We start from the raw sequence: 22,654 nt of genomic DNA on the forward strand, positions 1-22,654 counted from the left end.
GCATAATTTACAGGCCTCTTAACACTATGACATCACTCTTTGGTTGAACTGTTCACCAACAAAAAATATGTATCTTCATATTCAACTTTTCAGATAAACTGAAGGATTGAATGCCTTGTTAGGGGTTGAAAAAAATCCCTCTTGAAAAAAAACCACTGAATTAACTGAAGTAGATTGTGACAGAGCTTTAAACCAGGCTGTTTTTGTTGTTGTTCTTTTAATGAAAAGTTGACATTTTTTATGGACAGTGACTATGGACAACGTGTGACAAAAGGGTTGCAAACCACTGACATACAGTATAGGCCACAATTAATTATTCTTAAGCAAAATGTTGTGATGCACTTTGGAGTCAGTAATAGGCATGTTTGTTTTGACCTAGAGGAAGAAGAAAATGATGCAAAATATGCAGCTAACTCCACAAGTTTAGATGTGCAAAGTGGGTGATGTCCTGTGATGAAAAAGGTCATAAACTACCAGTGGTTAGATCTGACCAATGTCCCTTCAGACAAAATGACACATTTACTGTAACATCAGCTCTGTCTGTCTTTCCCCTTGCTGTGAGTGTTGCCTACTGCCTCCCTTTGACCATTTTTTATGTTTTCATGTCTGAGTGACTAAAAGAATCTTTACAATTCCCACAATTTCTCACTGTTCCTGATAATGACTCCATCTTGGTTGATTTAATAATTAACTCATTTTGTTTAAATTTTACGAAGGATAACAATGCTAGTTTTTTTATGGCAAACTTTTCTATGTTGCTGCTGTTATATTGTGCATTGTTGTATTGTAGCTTCGGTTGGCAGACAAATTGCCACCCTGTGTCATGTGCCCTCATAACTAGACACAGGAGTGAAATTACTCTTCCTCCTCCTCACACTCCAAACTTTGCTGAAACTACACATCTCACCACTGCCCCTCTTTAAACTGTCTAAATGCCATCATCCAACGCTACCTCCTACACCTCTACCTCCTCCTCATCTGTGTGTTGGCTTGTGCATGTGTGTGCATGACAGAGGAAGACAGACACAAATATGCACCCAAGCATAAACACACAACAACATTGCATTAGCATATTTTCATTTTTTTTCAGCAAATGACTGTTTCAGTAAAATCCAAAGAGATAAATTAATGTTTTTTCTTTCATTTTTTTTTCTCAGAAAAAAAAAGGTTAATGACCTACAGTTCATTGATGAGAAACAGCACATTAATATGCCACAGAAACCAAATAAAAACCACAGGACATTCAGCTAGCCTGTGGTTACCATCATAACACGGCTGTTGTACTGGACACCTTCCAGGGAAGTATATGCATGTGTGTGTAACATGATGTTGCTGATAACTGCAAGTGTGCTTAGTCAATTAACCATATTATGAGAAAAAATAACTTGATCATTTTCCAAGTGATTTCCTATGGGACAGCTACAAGCTTACACTGTCTAAATCACATGACAGAAGGTCAGAATAACTCAACAAGATACTGAGGTTTTCAAGACTTGAGAGCTACAAAGCACACTAAAAACACACACACACACGTGAACACACATGCACACACACACACACATACACAGCACCACTCAGTGTCTGAGTTATCTCCGTTGCCTCTTCGTGAGCACACCTGGCTGTAGAATGGATGTCAGACGCTGAATTACAAAGCACAGTCTCAGCAAGGTCACCCTGGGCACCGCTGCCCACCCACCTCCATCCTCATCACCCTGGTAACTGGATGATTTTAGGATGATACTCTGAACAGATAGGGAATAAAATACAGGCATGTTAGCTTAAAAGCTGCAAATCTACTTTAGATTTAGAGTACTGCTGATTGAATTAAACTAAAATGTAATTATAATGGCTTCAATAATGTTTTTTTTTCAATCATTAACTAACCAAACAAACAACCAGTCACCACTCAACAAGCCAGAAACAGGTCAGGAAATGATACTTCACTTAGTCACTTAGTAGGCATAGAAGCTTTATTTGATCGGCCATTTTTCACTTAGAACAGAGTCACTTTCATTTGAACGAATGTTTGAGTTTTACAACAGCAAAGGACTCTTTTCACATCAGAACATAAAGGCAATGACAACAGTTTGGACCAGGGAAGACACAAATGTCTTTACAACACAATTTGCAAGCCTTTTCAAGTCTGCTCATTTGTGTGGTTTAATTCTTAATCTGAATGGGGAAGTGGCAGAGCAACATTTAAAAAAACAAATTAATTTGGAGATTTGTCTTAAAGGGTAAAAACATTTCCAGCTGCACCCATGCTCTTAAGAACGATATGCAGAAAATAACAAGAGAGATGCACAAACCTCATGGACCCTGTTGGTGTACAACAAAAGATACTAAGTAGAACTTTTTGGTTCATGCACGAAACTGAAGTACCAAATAAATATGAAAAACAAGAAGCTCAATTAAGGTATAAGTTAAGAAATTGTTGTCAATGACTCTTCGCAATAATTCAAATACTTTACAATTTATCCGCAGTATACTATTTGCAATTACAGTATGTACAAACTTTCCACGATATAAAACATTTTAACATGAAACCACACTGAAGTGAAAGAAGTACTGTTTGAACTGTAAAACTTCATTTACACACCGAAGCATACGATACAAACATGACCTTCTAGCGGAAACTCAGTCACTCGATCACACAAGACTTTTAGAAATGGCACAGTTACTCACAAGACACATACATTCACAAATCTAAAGAATTGAGTTTTCTGTTTTGGTTTTACATTACCAAACTAGACAACAATGTCCTTACAGAATACATTCTCTGCAGAAAATGCCACACTGATCATAATGTGTGGATGTTTGACTAGTATGCGATTTCTTTTTTCATGCATAAATGTATAAACCTTGCAATAAAATGATTTCCATTGTATTTCTGGGTGTCACGTCAATGTACCTTTCCATCTTGAAGGGTGGAAGAATGAAAGCATTAAACACAAATAAAGGACTGTGTACTAAATGTATTGCACCAGTATTGATATACCAGAAATCCAGGGCTTAGGAAACATTGAGAAACATGAAACATCTCATAAAGTAGACACCAGAGAGCTACTGCTAGATCTTAACTAAAGATTTATTGTATTATTTCCCCCAGTGCTGTCACATCAAGACCTCCAGAGTCCTAACTTATGATGTTTTCCCTTTTCTGACTTGAAATAAAATGGGTCTCTCAGTGAGTGTTAAGCAACTTTATCACCTGTTGTTATGAAAGACACAATAACATGATACACTTCATGATGACTCACATACTGTATACTGCACTACAGCAGTAAGTATAGATTCACGCAAGGGGCAAGCATTCAGCAGAAGATACACGGACGGTGGATACACTCTTGTAGCCAGATGTACTGTATTTTTATACTTGGCTATCACGACTCAGCACCCACCAGAAAATCCAATAAATCTGTCACGCTGGATTCTAACCATTAGAAATGACTAGTGGCATTGATTGCATTTCTAGCTTTCCTAAACAAATTGTTTTTTTGTAAGTTACCTTGCAGCGACAAGCTGATGCTTGTCTTAAAGTTTTAAACATACTGACAATGAGAAAATTGGTTTAGATGCACCAAAGATAAAGTAGACATGACACAATTGGTACATTTTTCTCAGCTAGCCAAGCTGCACACACTCTCTCACTATGGTTTGGAATGAGGAGTTGAATTAATGGATAACCAGTGTGCACAGGTGTCTGGGCTGCAAGCTGACTTCACTTCTATGTCTACGCGTTGAATAAACATATTGTAATAAGACATTTTAAACACACTGTATTCAAGCTGCTGGATGAGGTTTTCAGAAACACCTGCAGTGATCTGACCAGGGACGCATATTGTTAGAAAAAAAAAACTTCTCTTGGACAGATTTTCAAAACAAGACAAACAATTGCTAGCTACTTACACCGGCCTACATTTCAATAGTTTAATTTACACAGACTTTTTTTAAACAACCTCTGAAAAAGACTGTCACTGTCACCAGAATACCAAGAATGATGTACCAATACATTTAGCAGAAAGTTGATATGCTCTGAGGAACCTACCCTTAATGAAGTAGTAAGCCTAAAAACAGTGCATTTGTGTGGAAAAAGCAGTTATTTTTTACAGCACAGGAAGTAAAGAAAATGAACATCTCACTTTGGGAAAAAAAAACAATTTTTCATCTGAAAAATAGGAAACAAACAAAACCTCATTCTCATAGTGCTCCAAACAAACACCAGTGTTTTTTCTCCAAATCCCAACTTGTCTTCCTTCAACCCCCTTTCCATTTGATTTCTCATTTCACTATAGCCCTAAATAAAGTGAAAGGAGCAGCTCCTCTCCTGAAATAAATGCCAAAGAGAAAAGAGTGAGAGCACAGACCCAGCCACTGGCGGTGGTGGTGACTGTGCTCCCTGACGCCCCCTGCGGGCTCTCAGGTGGCATCATCATCCTCTTCATCCAGGTGATAGTTGAGGGTGATGACAGCGCTGATGAATTCTCCAAGCTCCACAAAGTCAGCTGTGATAATGTTGATGCCGCTCTCCCCGGGTCTCTGGGATCTGATCCACTGCATCATTCCCGGCAAGGCCCTGGGGGAATGCATGAAAACACATACACGTCAGGGGAAGGAACAAGGGGGGGAAATAAAGTCACAAAAGATATAGAGAGGGATAGAAGAAGGGATGATTCATGGCTGGCTGGTTTATCACGGAGAGGGGCACGCTGTGATAAAAGATCTCTGTGACGCAGCATGGGATGTCTGCAAGCCAGACACCAGCTGCGAGGATGACACTCTGAACACTTGCTGGACATGTTCATGTGAGCTGAGCACCAGGGGAGGGTTTTACTCCTGCAGATGCCTCGCCCAGCTTTCTGCATGACAAAATTCTATGAGTTGTCTCCTCCTCGCGGTTGCTTTCTTGTTCTGTTAAGTCTTATACTGGCAGTCTGTGTGGCAAAACGAATGGATGGAATTTTGAAGGATGCCTACATCAAAGTAACCAAACGCCTGGTGAGGATGGCTGATAGTGGAGTTATCAAATGAATAATTCAAGTCAGGAAAATTGATGGTTTGGCTGCTGAGGCTTTTAACAAACTGGTGACATTAAGAGGGAGTGAAATACAGACAATGCTGAGGGTAAATTGGGGGGGGGAAACATTACTGAGAAGGGGAGATATAAAAAGAGGGAGGAGAAGGATGAGAAGCATTGCCTCAGGTTTCTGGCAGCTGCTCAAAAAAAATTTGAATGAGGTCAGTGTCAAATGCCTGGGGAAACCTGTAGAAATCAACAAGCCTCTGGATTTAGTTATAAAATGCCACAATGACTCACATATTACTGTTTGTGTGTGAGTGTGTGTGTGTGTGTGTGTGTGTGTGTGTGTGTGTGAGTGTGTGTGTGTGTGTGTGTGTGTGTGTGTGTGTGTGTGTGTGTGTGTGTGTGTGCATCCAAGGCCATACAATTTTATTGTGAGTTGTTGTGGGTAAATCCTGTCACTTCTGTGGCCCCCGGTGCCTGAGGTGTTGCTATAATTTTAATCTCATGATGCTCGTGTATATATTGGATAATATCCTGTGCAACCATTGGTGTTAACCCTGCATCTTAATCAATCTCAGGGTTATTTTGAACACAAATGTGAAACATTTTGCTCATTCTGTCTGCATTTCTCTCTCTCACAGACACACACATACACAAGTGTACACACCTTTCTGTGATTGTCTCTCTCAGTCCACTAGCCACGCCCTTCATCACAGTGCTGGCCTTTGGTGTGAGAACCACCTGGGACACAAAAAAGGTCCCCTTCCTCCTACAAGAGATAAGAAGAAGACAATTTATTTTTGCTGAATTTTCACTAGTCTTTTTTGCATGTTATCTACTTATTTGAAGCATCTTATGATATCTGATCTACAAAGGTGCTATATAAATAAACTTATTTTTTAGTTTAGAATTAATTACTTTAAGTGCCTTCAAAGAAGCAAAATGTCTTATTATGACAGGAAAAAAACTTTCACTAAATTTTCACATGCAAATTTATGTCAGGTTTTCCTGAAATGCTTTCGCATTAATGTCAGCAGTTTCCTTTAGATGTACTATGTATGAACGTTGTTCCACTGGGTTTAAACGTATTTTTACTTTCAATGTTTTGCAAGTGAGCCTTCAGTGTGGGAAATTTTCTTTTCTTTAAGAGGCTCAAGTGTCACAGAACCCAGAGATTGTTGTATTTTGTGCATTTCTCTCTTTTAAAAGTCTGACTCATGTTATTTGAAGCAGTAAGCTATTTTAAACTACAGCAAATGAAATAATTGGTCATTACTTCCTGAACTCGTTATAACAACAAATCAAAATCATGCTGGAATGACCATTCATGGCAGGACTTTATGACTCATTTATAATGCTATAAAACATAAAACAAAGGTAATGATACATATACAGTCACTTTAGGCAAACATCATTCACTCAGAGAGTACAGGAATTCTGTTCCATTTAACCTCATGAATAAAGCACACTGCATGTCCATTGTGAAATACATGCAGAGGCTGACCTGCGGTCAGTGACAGAGGCCTGGAGAAACTGAACCAGCTTCTCTGGGTCGGTGGTGTTGGCCCAGGGAGCAGGCATCATCTGGCCTGGCCACAGGAAGGGCACCTCCAGGGCCATGGGGTGGTGGTAGAATACGAGCACCTGGTACTCCTTCTCCCACAGATACTGCAGAGTCACCTGAGGATGGAGGGAGATGTGTGTTCAGGGATATTGAATAGTAAAGAGCACCTACTGTGCTGAGTGACAGAGATAATTTCAAACCTTCACCTGGCAGCTTACTTACTAGCTCCATGTCTATTTGGATGGATACAAATAGGAAAAGGTATGTAATTTCTGAAGACAACAACCACTTTTTATATCTAGTGTTGTAATGTATAATCAAGAAAAGAAATAAAGGACTAAAAGAATACAATAATATAAAGAATCATTTCAATTTGGGTTTTTGTACCTATTGCTAATCCTATTTCACAGAATTACAAAGAATGAAAACTACAAATTACTTTTGTGCAGTTTTACATGTATTTCTTGTTTTCATTTATTCAGAAAAATGTTAACAGACAAAAGGATTACCAGCAATCATTTTACATTTCAGTTCTGCTACAGTATATAGTATGGACACAAGTATACTATATATGGGAGATCTCAGTTAAATTACTTACTATATCGATAGTAACAAAAAATATATACATACTATTTCAAATAATTCAACAAATTATTAAAAATATATGGTCAGCCGGGTCAAGACCAATATACCTAAGATCTTCTGGTTTTGATCCCCCCTCGTGTAATAATGACTTTCTAGCTGTACAATAACCTTTACTTTAAACCAAACAACTACTGGATAAGTGTGGTGGAGTAGATTAACTTTGTATAGAAGAGCAACTGTGAGGAAAAAGGGTAATAAGTAGGAAAGTAGAGTAGCATAAATTGAGTAAATGGGGGAGAGCAATGGAGGGAATATTACACCTGTGGAGGAAAGAATCCCAGTCGATTTTGTTTGCTCTAAATTTAAACACCACCCTGTATGCCCCTACAACACTTAGAAGAAGTTCATTATTTTTCACCGAGTCTACAAGCCACCATTGGCCTTTTCCTCTTCTCTACACTTCACCCTCACCCTATCTTCACATCAGGCTCCCTCTAAGCAGCAGAACCTGACAGAAAACTATGATCTTAGAGTGGTGGCGATGGCATGGGAGTTGGTGAAGGGTTGATGAATTTGATAGCTGATTGATGTTCCTGCTTCCAAGTTCTTCACATACATCATCATGTCATGGTGAAGTGTAGTGGAATGTGAGAAAATGGAAGAAAGAGAAGCAGCATGTCTCTGTACTTGTCTTGTCAGATCTTAGTGCCGCATTTTACACAATTGATCATTACATCCTTTTACAGCGACTGGAACATTTAATTGGCATTAAAGGAACTGCATTAAGCTGGTTTAAGTCCTATTTATCAGATTGATTTCAGTTCATACATGTTAATGATGAATCCTCCTTGAAGGCAGAAGTTAGACACGGAGTTCCACAAGGTTCTGTTCTTGGACCAATACTTTTCACCTTGTATATGCTTCCTTTAGGTAATATTATTCGGAAACACTCCATAAATTTTCATTGCTATGCAGATGATACCAAAATATATTTATCAATGAAGCCAGATGAAACCAATCAGTTAACTAAACTCCAAGCATGACCTGGATGACCTGCAATTTTCTGCTACTAAACTCAGACAAAACTGAAGTTATTGTGCTTGGCCCTAAACACCTTAGAAACACATTATCTAATGATATAGCTACTCTAGATGGGAGTTATTTTTGATCAGGATATGTCCTTCAACTCCCACATGAAACAAATTTCAAGGACTGCCTTTTTTCACCTATGTAATATTGCAAAAATCAGGCACATCCTTTCTCAAAAAGATGCAGAAAAAATAGTCAACGCATTTGTTACTTCTAGGCTGGATTATTAGAATGGGAAGCAGAGCCTTCAACTATCAGGCTCCTCTCTAGTGGAACCATCTTCCAGATTCAGTCTGGGGGGCAGACACCCTCTCTATGTTTAAGAGTAGGCTTAAAACTTTCCTTTTTGATAAATCTTATAGTTAGGGCCAACCAAGCTCACCTTGGACCAGCCCTTAGTTATGCTGCTATAGGCCTAGACTGCTGGGGGACTTCCATTGATGCACTGAGCTCTTCTCTCCTCTTCTCCATCTGCATGTATTCATTTACCATTAATGCATGTTACTAACTTGACTTTTTCCCCGGAGTTCTTTGTGTTTTGTCATCCGCAGGAAACCCCATGAACCATGCTGATGTGAGGATGTCCTTCTCCTGTCCTTCTCCTGTCCTTCTCCTGCTGTTCCTGCCATTGCTGCTGTTTGTATTTGCTAGTCATGTATCTGTTGCTGTTGTTGGTCTGCTTCTCTGTGTCCCCACCCCTCACCCCCCACCCCCTTCTCTCTCAACCCAACCAGTCAAAGCAGATGGCCACCCTAGAGCCGGGTCCTGCTTGCGGTTTCTTCCTGTTAAAGGGGAGTTTTTCCTTACCGCTGTCGCCAAGTGCTTGCTCATGGGGGAATTGTTGGGTCTCTCTCTCTGTAAATTAAAGAGTGTGGTCTAGACCTGCTCTATGTGAAAAGTGCCCTGAGAAGTGCCCTGAATTCAATTGAATGTGAGGAACCTGTGCACACAGCAGGAAATGACTTCTGTGCAAAGGGCAAACTTTGAGTGGAAAAATGAACTATGATTAAGGATGTGATAACCACCATTCTGCATCTTCAAGTGATCAAAACACAGAAACCACTATTGCGAAGGGCTGGGAAAACAACAATTATGAGAAGCCTTTGAACACAAGACAAAAATGTGCGCCTGAGATGTGTCCTTTTTCAATGAAGAGGTAAGAAGCATCTGAAATAAATGTTTGAGGACAGGTTTTAGTCCAACTCCCTGGGATGACCCTAACTTCCCTATGCAGTTAGCCATAATGCTGCTACAGTTGGCTAGTTCCTGTGTTTACTTTTGTTGTCAGACACTTATAATAACAATCTGAGCCTGTCTGTGGTAAAAGCAAGCACTTTAATTGGATGTACTTTCTAGGATTACATTGCAGCCCATTTCGTGGCTGCCAGCTGAAGCGATCTCACTCAATACTGGACCAACTCAATAAATGTTTATCCCCATTGGTCACTTAGACCCCAAATGATGGGACAATCGGGTCAAGGTTGAAAAATACTATTGCCTTTTAAGTGTAATTTGACAGCCTTCAGTTTCACAATACCTCCTGGGCGAAGACGACTGGGCAGAGTTTCTCTCCAAACACCTCCTTTAACATGGCCACCAGTTTTTCATGGTGCAGGTTCTGCACGCCGTAGAAGTGGTTGAAGTCCAGAAACACCACCTCTCTGGCATGAGCTGACAGGAAGCTACTGATCTGCTCAAGACCTTCCCTGACCTTCAAAAAACACATGCACAAATATGTGAATACAAGTAAATTATCTCCATTATGACATTCAAGATTCTAAATGTAGGGAAGCAAACAACTTGTGATGTACTTCAAATATCTGAAGGACCTTGTATGTTTAAGCTCTCAGTTTGCACTCACACATAAATATGCTGCCACACATACAAATGCACCAACATCTCTTAGCAACTACAAGCCTTAATCACAACAAAAACCACCAAAACTCTACACTGACTGTGGCACTGAAGAGCCCGTGGGCGAAGTACAGCTCATTGTCGGGGTCACGGGGCTTGGTGGAGATGCGTAGGTCAAAGAAACGGATCCCAGCCTCCAGTTGGGTGTTGAAGTTCATCGTCTGTGTAGCTAACCACTTCCTCATTAGCTTCTTGGCAACCGTGCCAAAAACAGACACAAAGTTCTGCACCGTCTCTGGCTGCTCAGGGCCCACTGGAGACGCTTCGTCGATGTAGAAACTGAAGGAATCATGGGAACCTGGAGAGGATACAAACATGAGTCTGCATGAAGGTAACTGAGCGCTGCATGTTTTATATCTGTGGTGGGACACAGATGTAAGAGTGGGGTCAGTGCTGGGAAACAGGCTGGTGCCATGGCAACAATACTATCTGAATAACAGCATCTGTGGTCGTAAGTCATGAACTCTGACAGCTTGGAAAAAAAAGCAAGTCTGTGCATACACAGACTGATATATTTCATCCATCACATTTCTCGGGCAGAGCAGAACTCTCATAGAACAACAATGCATGTCTTATTGTTTTGTGTTTTTCTCGTATAAGTTACAGTTTTATAGTGAACTCTCTAATGTCAGTTGGTGGTTTCTACGTATTTTTTACACCACCAGTTATTGTTTGCTCGTACTTTTTCGTGAAATATAATCTACGTTACAGTGTCTTAGCTCAATAGTCTTAAATAGGTTGTCTTAATTTGAGTTTAAGGGCTTACTGTATATTTTTGACCTTAGAAACAGCAATTCAGCATTTCTGACATTTTCAACCACATCTCATGGCCTTCCTTAGCATATGCTCAGTTGTCATGGAGATAGTTTCATTGTTATCACATGACCTAACAACTGAGCAACTCAATCCACTGAGGAAGGTCATGAGGTGTGGTTGCAAGATTCATAAACAACAATTATGTTGGGCCTTGTGTTGAGGATTTTTTGTCAAGGTTGTCTTAAATTTCTCCGTGTGAAATGCATGGATTATAATCCAGTCAAATGTGGTAAAACATCTGCAATATTTGGGATCTCATGTTAGCAGTAGGAAAGGGTATGGCTATTGTCTTTCACAAATCAAATCTCTTTGCTCACTGATGCCAATTGCAGGTACTGTATGTAACTGTAGTGGTGGATTATTCAGTGCATCTGTTCTTTTGGTCAAAATGCAGTATGAGGTATGCTTCCAATTCAGACATTGTAAGTTTTGTTTCTTTTTCAAAACTCTATGATATTTTATGTCCTTTTGGGTGTGCATTTTAAATAAAGACTTTAATTCTTGGTTAAATCCAATGCTGGACAGATGCCGCCACTGTAAATAATCCTTCACATTCTGCTAAATTAGTCCAGTCCTCAGTGACTCAATTTGCAATTTTAGACCCCATCAGAAAGGCTCATTTCTATTTTTCACAAATCCTTCAAATTTCCACATGTATCTGTTTCATCCTATTCATAAAGCAGAATTATATACATATATCAGTTATTTCCAACCTCTCTCCTCTTATGACTGATATTGTTTTCATGGATCTCAATAAAACACAATCACACTGGAGCTTAAACTCCCTCTTACTGTATTACTTACTAGATTTTGCTCATTTTATTTCAGATTAACATTTTCCCAAGTGCAAATAATATGCTAGATATTTCATCATCAAATGAATGGGAAGGTTTTAAGGCATTTTCAAGAGGTTAGATAATATCTTTTGACAGAAAATTAAAGACAAAAAATTAAGAAAAGAAAAAAAAACTACTGGCTTTGACTCAACATATTTCTCAGTTGGATGACAACTATTTCACTTTTTTGGAGCATATTAAGAACTATTTTTACAGGCAGAGTTGGATTGACTGATTGGATCAGATAGTGGTGTTGAACTGCAGCTTAAATTCAAATGTACTTGCTATGAATAAGTTGACCCTTCAACTGTGGTGCTCATCATCGTCTAACTAAAATATCACAGAATTCGTACATCTGGAGTCTATGGATTAGATTGAGATGTACTTTTCCATGTCTTGAGCATCACAATCACATTCCCATTCACTACCATTGGAGCTTATTTCATAACTACCATTTTAAGAGTTGTATTAAGAAAAAAATACAAAAGAAGCCAGTTCTACAGGCATCCCATTAGTATCAGTAAAAGTCTGCCAATACATTGATGCCTTCCTGGGTGACACTTAAGCATTTCCTTGAAACCAGTCCAAGGTGAAATCTGTTACTTAGGTCTGAAGGTCACTTGTCCTTCCATGACTGTTTGAGAATGAGAAAAAAGTAAATGCACGCATGTGTGTTTGTGTGATTGCACATATTATGCATATTAGGCTGACAATAATTCTGGTATCCTCTTCCTGCTCTCATAATGGCAATCAATTAATCAATTTCTCATCCTCTTTTGTTTCATCACATTCCCACACTCCTTCACACAGACAAACATACAACCCCCTTGCTCTCTGAACACACACAGACACAAAGCCTTAATCGACCTTCAGCTATCCATACTCCAGCGCCAGAGAATGACCCTAAGCAGGGTAGACAGCTGAATCCTGGGGCAGGGCAGCAAACAGCATCACTACAGGCTGAACCGTATCACCCAGGTCATGGCAGAACAGAGTGTGACCTTAACTGTTTGCAACAGCTGGCTCTGTTGTTGTTGCAGACAGTGATTTCGCTTCAGTCCTGAAAGCTTTGTAACGAAACCTCACAACTGACTAGGACTGCAACTGAGGGTTTTTTTCATTATCGATTAATCTACCAATATTCTCCATTAATCTATTGATGGCTTGGTCTATAAAATGTCAGAAAAATGTTGAAAAATGCCCATCGAAATTCATAAAGCTTGCTTGTTTAGTCCAACTAACAGTCTAAAGATACTCAATTTAAATCACATACTGTCAGACAAATATAAAAAGCAGCAAATCTACACATTGTTTGACATTTTTTCTTGAGAAAATATTTAAACTATTGATTATTTATCAAAATAGTTGCTGATTAATTTTCTGTTGATGGACTACTCGATTAACAGTTAACAGATTTCAGTCCTACAACAGACATAATAGGTGAAGACTTGGGTGTTCTTGGGGTATTCATTGTTAGGATACCTTAGGGAAAGAAGTACAGCTCATAGAAACTAAACTCAACAGTCCCCTAGGATCATGCAACAGTCTGTAGCTTATCAGATTGTAATGAAAGCTGAATTCCTGAGGCAAACTAATAAAGCTTATTTGTGTTTTGCTAACTAGCATCGCCTTAAATATATATAACATCAAGCCTGTACATTATGCTACATTGCAGAGAGGAACTATCTAACCAGGAAAAAATAGAATGATATCAACCCTGGAGGGCCAAATATTTTGCAAAGTGTGCAGAACGTCTATAAGAGAAATTAATCTGCAGACAGAGCTGTGCAGACAAGGTGGGAACTGCAATCCAACACAATCAAACTTTTCTACCAGAGTTCTGAACATGATTAATTATTGTTTATGTTAGAAAGTAAAGTAATTTCTACACCCTAATGCTGTACTGTGTCTCAAGAGCAACACATTCATTTGGAAATGTGAGGAAACATTTAATTTTTGAAATAACGAGTGCAGACAACAAATATCAATGCTCATACAAATCAAATTGAGTCATTTATCTTTTTTTCTTGCAAGCATCTACAAGATCTAAGACTCCACATCCATTAGGCAGATGTTTACCAGGTTTTCACTCTCTTTTATGTTTCACTGCCAGAACTTTTATGACAAAAATGTGGTTCAGATGATGGCTATAAAATGGAGTGTGTGTATAATTAAACAAGCACCACTGTTACCACTGTTTCCTCAATGCAATCCACTAATAACCAGGTAAAAATAATTCTGCACATTATTTCCCTTGTGAAAAAACCTTAATCTCTTTATAACACAATACCTAATTCATTGGTAAAGACATACATAAATAATGTGCTCTGGGTCTGTCTGATCACACTGATTGAAGGGGCAGCAGACCATCATTTAGAATGACCTGTTTGTTGTAAACAATATTCAAATTGCCTTCTCGTACGCTGTTTAATGGAATTAGCTTTGATAGATGTGAAGATATGCAAATGGACAAACACAAAGGCGCACTGAAAATAATAAAATCTCTGAATAATACAAATGAATGTCAGCTTTTTCTTTATATGAGTCATTCATAATGTCAAAGAAACTGACACAATGGCCGAACAGCACAGCGCTTTCTAAAGTGCAGAATGTGAACTTTGGGAACTCTTTTTCCCTGCACATCAGTAACATAATCACATGTCAGATACAGACATGAAGAGGCTGATGTCCTACTGCAGCGAAGAAGATGTGAGGCAAGTGAAAGGAGAGATAATGAGCCAGAGGGTAAAAGAGAGACAGATAAAGGCTGAAACAAGCTGAGACAATGATAGCACAGTGATTCAGTTAATGATGATGATGATGATGATGATGATGATGAGGATGATGAGGATGATGGCAATGAGGATGGCGGTGGCTGATGACTGTTACCTTAGAGTATTGACCTGTGTTAACTGAGTCATTCTGACTGAATGAGAGCAGGCCATTCAGAGATGACCACCGGTGGTTCATGCCCTTTTTCATCACAAATCATTACTGCACATCATGGATTCTTTCAAGATCTATTTGAGGATGCTGGGGAGAGGAGAGGAGAGGAGAGGAGAAGAGAGGAGAGGAGAGGAGAGGAGAGGAAAGGAAAGGAGAGGAGAGGAGAGGAGAGGAGAGGAGAGGAGAGGAGAGGAGAGGAGAGGAGAGGAGAGGAGAGAAGGAAATGGAAAGGAACAGGGTTGAGATGAGCTACGTAAATGATACTAAAAGATAAATATGAGCTCCAGACTCCCCATCCTATGTCCTCTCCTCTTCCCTGCCTTTGAGATCCATGAATCTTCCTGAATGATTTCATAGTAATTCCTCAAGTGTTGCTCTTTCTATCTATTTTCTGCAGCCCTCTCCTGTTCAAACTCCTGTTCAATTTGCTACATTCTTTCTTTCGAGTAAGTTCTTTCCAGTGGCAGTGCACACAAACCGCATACATTTCCAATGAGGCTGAATTATTTGACTTTTTGAATCAAGATAAATATCCTCCTGCTGGAAACCCAATTAACTGCCAGCGGTGAGGCAAAACAGCATGTAGAGAATTCGTAACTAACCATTTATGCCAGTTTCAAAGATATTTTGATAAAGGGTTTACTTAAACAATTTATAAAATTAAAAAGTTTGCAGGTGAGCAGAAAATAAAAAAAGCAAAAAAAAAACCAAAATTAGTAGACTGGTGTCTGAGCAATTTCAACTTATTCTCACCAAACTATTTTCTCCTTTGTCTGTTTTAAATTTTACATCCTTGTTTTTCATTGGCTTTTAGCTGGCTGATTTCCTGCCCTTTAAACATCTCACTGCACTAGTGTTTATCCTGGCATCTGATACCATTCATCCTCCTTGTTCAGGGGCTTAAGTGGCAGCAGAGTGATCTAGTCAAGGGATTGATGGGCAGATTTACTGCTATAAGTCCTGGGCCTGCTTTTCCTTCTGCCCCAAGGGGGCAAGACTGAAGATGCCCCCTTCTGTGATGGATTTGTTTTTATTGCCTATGAGGATATCTTAACTTAATACAATTGCCTTCACCCCTTTCCCCAAGCCCAAGGTATTCTATTCATTTCTTACCTCTGATAAAGCCTTGAGCTGTTATAGTCAGCCAGTGCAGAGGCTAAATATGTCTCCCTTGAGCCCACTCATGCAAATCATACAATTTGGTATTATGTGGGCATTGTTGTATCCCAGAAAAATTAATTTATCCCAGCCAATATTTACTCTGTTATGAATAAAATCAAACCATTTAGAGTCAAAATGTTATTCAAGTATGTTTTTTTCTGATATGTAAAAACTAAAACCATTTTTTAAACAAGACTAAACTAAGAGCCTACAGCCATGCTAGCAGTTCTGTGAGGCTATTGTTAGGCACAGCATCCTTTAAGGTTTATTGTAACGTCAGCATGCTAAAAGGCTCACAATCCTAAAATGCTGATGTGATCAGTTTCCCATTTTATACATCTTAGTTAAGCATGTTCACACACTAGCATTTGCTAATCAGCACCATCACAATCATCACAATGTTATTCATTTTGAAAGTATTTTGTCATAGACCAAAGTATTGGAGCTCTGTAGTCCCTTAGTTGCCAAAAATCAATTAAAGCATCTTTAACAAGACCTAGATTATCTAATCACCTTCCAGAGCATAGCTATTTTTTTTTAAATTCAGCAGTCATTGAGATATTCAATTATATCAGTAATTGTACACACCGGTAAGACACAGATACATGCTCATGCAAATCTGCACATACTCCAAATCATATGTCTACACCCACACCAAAAATACTGAAAATCCATTTTAAATACAATGGCAGTGAAATTTTTCTTCCAGTGGATCTTGTTTCATGGTGACATAACCACAGGGAAACAGATTCACAGTATCTCTAGCAGCACACCTTTGCTGACCACCTCAGTCAGACAAATGCACAGCCAGGCAGTCTGCAGCACTCACCTAGCAGATCTAACAATAGCTACAGAAAAACAGCCCACCATGTCTCCCACTGATCAGCTTGGGAAGAGAAAATGGTAACTACTCCCTCCCTCCCTCCCTTTAATGATCTCCATCTTTAATCTGCCACCACTCCCTCTTCCTTTCCTTCCCTCTCCTGCTCCTCCCATCATTCTTTCTCCAATTAGCTTGTGTAGAATTGGCACAGGTCATCTGACTTATTGACTCCATAGGTTGACATGTTGCGAGGCCAACAGAAAGAGCTGAGTCATGTCTGAAAGCTCAAACACAAACTAGGTGGTTCTGACCAGTGGAGGACCAGATGGGTTATGATCATTAAAATGTTCTTAACTGTATTTTATTCTTACAGAAAAGAATGATACAACCACAATGAATTGCTGCAAGCACTTGGCTGCTGTGAAGTGTTGTGAGTCACACTACAATAAACAACTATATAACTCTGTTATAACTCTAAATGACTTGCTCAACAGCTCAGCCTATATGACTGTACTCAATAACCTCTGGTCAATCTCAATTTTTTTGTTGTTATATAGGATTCTGGGGGGAAAAAGCTGTCTTTCCACAGCTCTCCCCCTTCTTCTGAATGAATTCCAGTCAGGTTTCACAACAGCACTCCTCAGGGTGACAAATGATTTATTGGTGTCTTTGGATTCTGAAAATCATGCAATTTTAATTTGGTTAGAGATCTCTGATACCTTTGACAAAGTCGATCATTCTATTCTCTTGGACCATCTCAACCATGATGTTGGTATTCAAGGTCATGGCCTTGTACTGGCAAGATAGATCAATTTCGGACAGGATGATTGCTTACCCCTGCACCTATCTCCTGTGGAGTACCGCAAGGTTCCATTTCAGGGTCTATTACATTCTCGTGAAATATACTTCCAGTGGGATGTTTTTAGAAAACGTAAAATTTCTTGTCATTGTTAAACTGAGAATATCCAGCTGTATACAACCTTGTTTAAAAACCTTCCCTGATTGCCTTGAGGATCGCTGTATGGCTTAAAATATTCTTTGACTAAACAAGAGTAGAGCAGAGGTCCTCACATTTGCCCCCTCCAATTCCAACTGTATAACCAATAATATATCCTGAGTAGTAGCTTTCTCCACCCCATTGAGAAATTAAAACACTAACTCTCATTTAGGGACCTGGAGATTGTGTTACATGATTTTATCTCTTTGTGTATTGATTACTGTAACTCTTTGTCAGTGGAAGTCAGTCAGTCGGCTTTGTCTCGCCTGCTGGTTGTCCAAAATGCAACAGCAGGGCTCCTCAAGAACAGAGACCATATCTACCATGTACTGGCCTCCTGCCACTGGCTACAAATTAAATACAGAATTGACTTTAAGATTCTTTTATTTGCTTTAAAAGGCTGCATGGATTGGCAGCAGTTTATATCTCCAAATGCAGATCCCTTAGATCTTCCCCAAAATATTGGTGATGCAAATAAAGAGACGAACAAATAAACTGACTAACCATTTGATCACCCTGAATAAGGTATTTACTGCAGAGGTGAAAGTCTAAAATCAGCATACCTGTCATTTAAATTATTTTTACATAGAAATTGGCAAGGTAAATTTAAGTCAGAGGCAACAGCACATATGGATAGTATTAAGTAGATACTATGTATCACACAGCATATGTTGTATCTGTCTATAATATATTGCATGCATATACTGTATCCTCTTATATTACATAAATCATTTGGCTGCATTAGCTCACATATCAATTACTTGAAACATTACAAATAGATGCCATTAAAACATCATAAAAAATCAAGTACTAATTAAGTCTTTGCTGTCACCACAAAACCTTAAAATAAATCCCTTGCCAATCATACAGAGTGATTAATGAGTACAGCTGTGTGAGGCTGGCAACACATACACTGTGGGGACTGTTTAGCTTTTTGGCAACAGCAGAGCACCATGCCATCACATCACCCCCACATGGTAGAGTACTCCAAATTGCCAAAATACTTTGTCCTGGATCATTCAGGCTGTGTTGGCTGGTGAACTTTTTCTCTGAAAAATAAATAGCATCACTGAGTTAGAGGCATCAGTGGTTGGATGCTGAGGATTGTACAGTAGGATTCTAACCTCATAAATGTCATATTTTTCTAAATACAAGGAAGAATGAAACTTGTGGAGGATATGAAACAGTTGTCTCATTTGTTTCTTGTCTGTCCCAGTTTTATTCTAGCCTGAACAAAGAATTGTTATGCTGTGGTCTAAGATGAGACAATAGGATATGAAATATGAGACATTATTGACAGAAATCAGACTCCTATAGGAACACATGGTTGTTGCTAAATAGGTTCTCATAAAATCCTGCAGATTATAGAATTTATCTTGACAAACATTATGCCAAATGTGTGCACACAAACACAAGAAAGTGCACAGAATCGGAGGATGTTTACAGAATCTGTATCCAAATGGAGGATAGACGGAGAGCAGCTGAGCTGCAGGCTGCAGGGCCAATAAGACGTAATGATACGTAATTAAATGGGACAGAGCATGCTCCCATGCTGCCTTGGCATGGATGAACTGTGGTGTAACACAGCGCATGTCATGTGATTCAGCAAAATTATACACATGTACTACATGCCATGCTGTTTCTGTCTCTCGTGTATGGCCAGTATCTGACTGAATCCATGATAAATTGCATTCGTCTTTGACATCCTTCAGAGCAGTGGTCAATGCTGGTACCATGCCCCGCCTCATTGAATACTGAGCCATCTGCATCAAATGCTATCTTTTCACATGTCTACCCTGAACAAATACCTGGTGTGTATAGCTCTATAGTTCAACAGCAAGAGAGATGGAGAGATAAGGGAAAGAGAGAGATTGAGACTGATGACTTGGGGAAAAAGAGAGAGGTGAGCACAAAGGATTAGAAATGCAAGAAAATGAAGAATGAAAGCGCTTTATGTGGAGGTGTGATAATCACTAGGCAGCAGATATGGAATTATCTGGCTGCTAATAAGCCATGCCATCAGTCACATCAGTGGTGGGCTTTACAACCAGCGTTTCCAATTTGAATGGAGTTTAGGGAGACCTGCGCACTGATTGGTTAAAAAGATCCAACAGCTCATATTCAATGGGAAGTGCTGCTGCGATCATCTGAGTGCACAGACTGAACCCATCCCACTCCCACTCTTTTCTCCTCTGTGGCCACCACCCCAATACAAACGCCAAAAGTGCTACACAAAACAGAGCAGCATGGTTCATCTGGCTATTCGGAATTTTCAGACTGTGACTGTAGCAGTTTTTCTCCTCAGACACCTCCATCGTTTGGAATATTAAGTGGAGAAATAAATCATCTGGGTAATACTTATTGTTATTTATCATCTGACAGCGGATCATAACACGAGGGAGCTGAACTGTTCGAAATAGATGGCTCTCACATTGCGCAACAGGTCTTACCCTTTGTTCTAACAAAGTGCAATGAAACTAAAGCCATATTTTAGGTGATGAGAGTTTCACTGGATGCAAAGTAGAAACATACAAAGCATAAAATGTATTAAAAGATTTTAAATGTTAAAAGTCGTAGCATATTTATTAATTTATTTATCTTCTAGTAGGCTAGAATACATGAACCATGCAATCCACGCGGATATAAGAGGTGGACATCCTTATCACCCGAACACACTCGTGCCACATGAAGAAACACCTACCGGGAATAGCCAAGTTGGTGAGCGGGATAGTGTGCATGCTCTGCGGTAAACTTGCCATCCAGTCTGCAAACCGCAAGTCGCTTCTCCCGTGAGAGGAAGCCATGCTGCCGCCGTGCACAACGCTTAGTTCTCCCGGACCGGTGCCTGCGCCAACCTGGAGTGCGCCTTTCTCTCTTTCTCTCTCTCTCTCCTTCTCTCTCTCTCTCTCTCTCTCTCTCTCTATGGCAGACAGACACACTCACTCACTCTCTCTCTCTCTCTCTCTCACACACACACACACACACACACACTCCCCCTCTCTGTCTCTGTCTCTCTCTCGCACACACACATCAGCGCGACCGAGAGCGATCCAGTCCACACCCCCCTGAGCGCTACACATCGGCGGGTAGCACAATTATGAAAATGCGGATCGACGGATCCAAATATGGCATCATTCGTCTTTCCAGTAATTTGCACTGATAACATTGTAACGAATACACGTTTCAGTTTTACACTTAATCTGGCAAAAATACTACTAATCTATAGCATCATTAATAATTATTATGATTAGCTTAAGCTATACCTACAAAACGAGGACAGACTACCCAAAATCCACGCTTTTCCTCCTATGGATTTAAAGCATGATGGTGAGGACACCCATTTGAGGGGCGCATGTTAAACATCTGGGACAATGTGGTTGTGTAGTAGTGTACATGTCAAAGGGTTTATCAAGCTCATTTTAAAAAACACTACAGAATTGTGTGCTTATCAAGGATATAATAATTTGTGCTTTTCAAGTAAAATGAAATGAAAAGCCTTCAAAGATTAAGCTGCCAAAGCTTGTTAAGGAACAGTATCTTTAGCTGGATATAGGCTACAGGTATCCTCGGAGGGACTGAGGGGGTTTGTAGTATTGGGGAGGTGAATCATCTTATTATATTCTTCTTTGTGCTTTTTGTAGAGAATTCGAGTAGCCTCCTGGCTGGAAGGGAAGTTAGCTTTTAATACTGAGATTGAAATTGCTGTAATTCCCAAATGAACCAGGCGCACGTCTGAGGTCATGCACTTGAATGTCTGGGAGCCATATGGCAGTTATTATCACTGCAATTAATATGGCAGTGACAATGAATAACTGACATATTTTCACTGTGGTGATAATGAGCTGGCTGGCCATCTAAACATTAGTCATTCAAAAAACTAGGTCACATTGGTAAAATACACCAAAAACTTCATATTTGTCAAGGTATATAGACCTATCCCACTGTTTGGCTGAACATTATATTGACCTTTTCTCATATGAGTGCCTTTTCAAACCTGTGTCCAGGGCTGGCCATGACAAAGGCAAACCAGGTAACTACTGAGGACTCTTGTTTCGTTTTTCAATTTCCCATTTGGTTGTATTCATGGTGGAGAAGTAACACAAGAGGAAGGGTTGATCATATTACAGTTTTTCTGCATTGCTAAAACACTAAACCCCATTCTCTGAACAAAATGCTCTGTGGCCTGAACCTATTTATTGAATAGATCAATCTTTTGGCAAAACAATTTTCACCTAGTTAGACACAATTTGCAGAACTCATTTTTTCTTGTTGCAGAACTCAAAACACATTCTCACTCACTGAAATACATTTTGCACTGTGATGCACTTGTGATGCATAATGGTAACCACAGGTGGCAGAAGTTTAACACAATTACAGCACAGCTGTCATAGCTTACACTCAATGACTCGTTCACACTTGCTGCTAATGATGTGATGAAACGAATATGAGCCAGTTCAGAGTGCACAGGCGGCACGGGTGAGTTCAAGGTTGATTCCAACAATGGATGAAAACAATCTGAGAGGCAGAGGAGAAAGAGTGCGTGTAAGAGGTGGTGGACGAAGAGTACAAGGCAGAAGACAAGCAAGACCAGGACCAAAACAGTAATTTCAGCATTCGAGCACCTGTGATAGACCATGTTCTTGTTCATGGAATGACAATGAGGGAAGCAGGACAAAGAGTACAACTCAATCTCATCAGATTCTCTGTGTCCACCATAATCAGGAGATTCAGAGAAGAGAACATGTAATTGCCTGGTGTAGTAATTATTTCTTTTGGTCATTGAAAGTTTACACTGCACAGATGTTTCAGTACATCACTTTGCCAATATAAAGGAGACTGGGGGGGTTGGGGAACACAATCCCTTTTGTAGAATTGCAAGACTGCCATGTGAGGGTGGAAG

At 39.6% G+C, this 22,654-nt stretch overlaps 1 protein-coding gene across 1 annotated transcript; it reads right to left on the bottom strand.

Annotated features, from left to right (window-relative positions):
- Window positions 1-1,948: 1,948 nt before the first annotated feature.
- Window positions 1,949-20,754, bottom strand: plcxd3 (phosphatidylinositol-specific phospholipase C, X domain containing 3). Its single transcript, XM_067612734.1, has 6 exons — window positions 20,456-20,754; window positions 10,217-10,473; window positions 9,799-9,972; window positions 6,528-6,703; window positions 5,691-5,792; window positions 1,949-4,576 (listed from the first exon to the last, which is right to left on the bottom strand). Exons 1-6 carry the CDS (start codon window positions 20,556-20,558, stop codon window positions 4,420-4,422), a joined length of 969 nt encoding a protein of 322 aa, XP_067468835.1. The 5' UTR covers window positions 20,559-20,754; the 3' UTR covers window positions 1,949-4,419.
- Window positions 20,755-22,654: the final 1,900 nt, after the last annotated feature.

Source organism: Thunnus thynnus, chromosome 2 (genome assembly GCF_963924715.1).
Source record: "Thunnus thynnus chromosome 2, fThuThy2.1, whole genome shotgun sequence".
NCBI classification, from domain to species: Eukaryota; Metazoa; Chordata; class Actinopteri; order Scombriformes; family Scombridae; genus Thunnus; species Thunnus thynnus.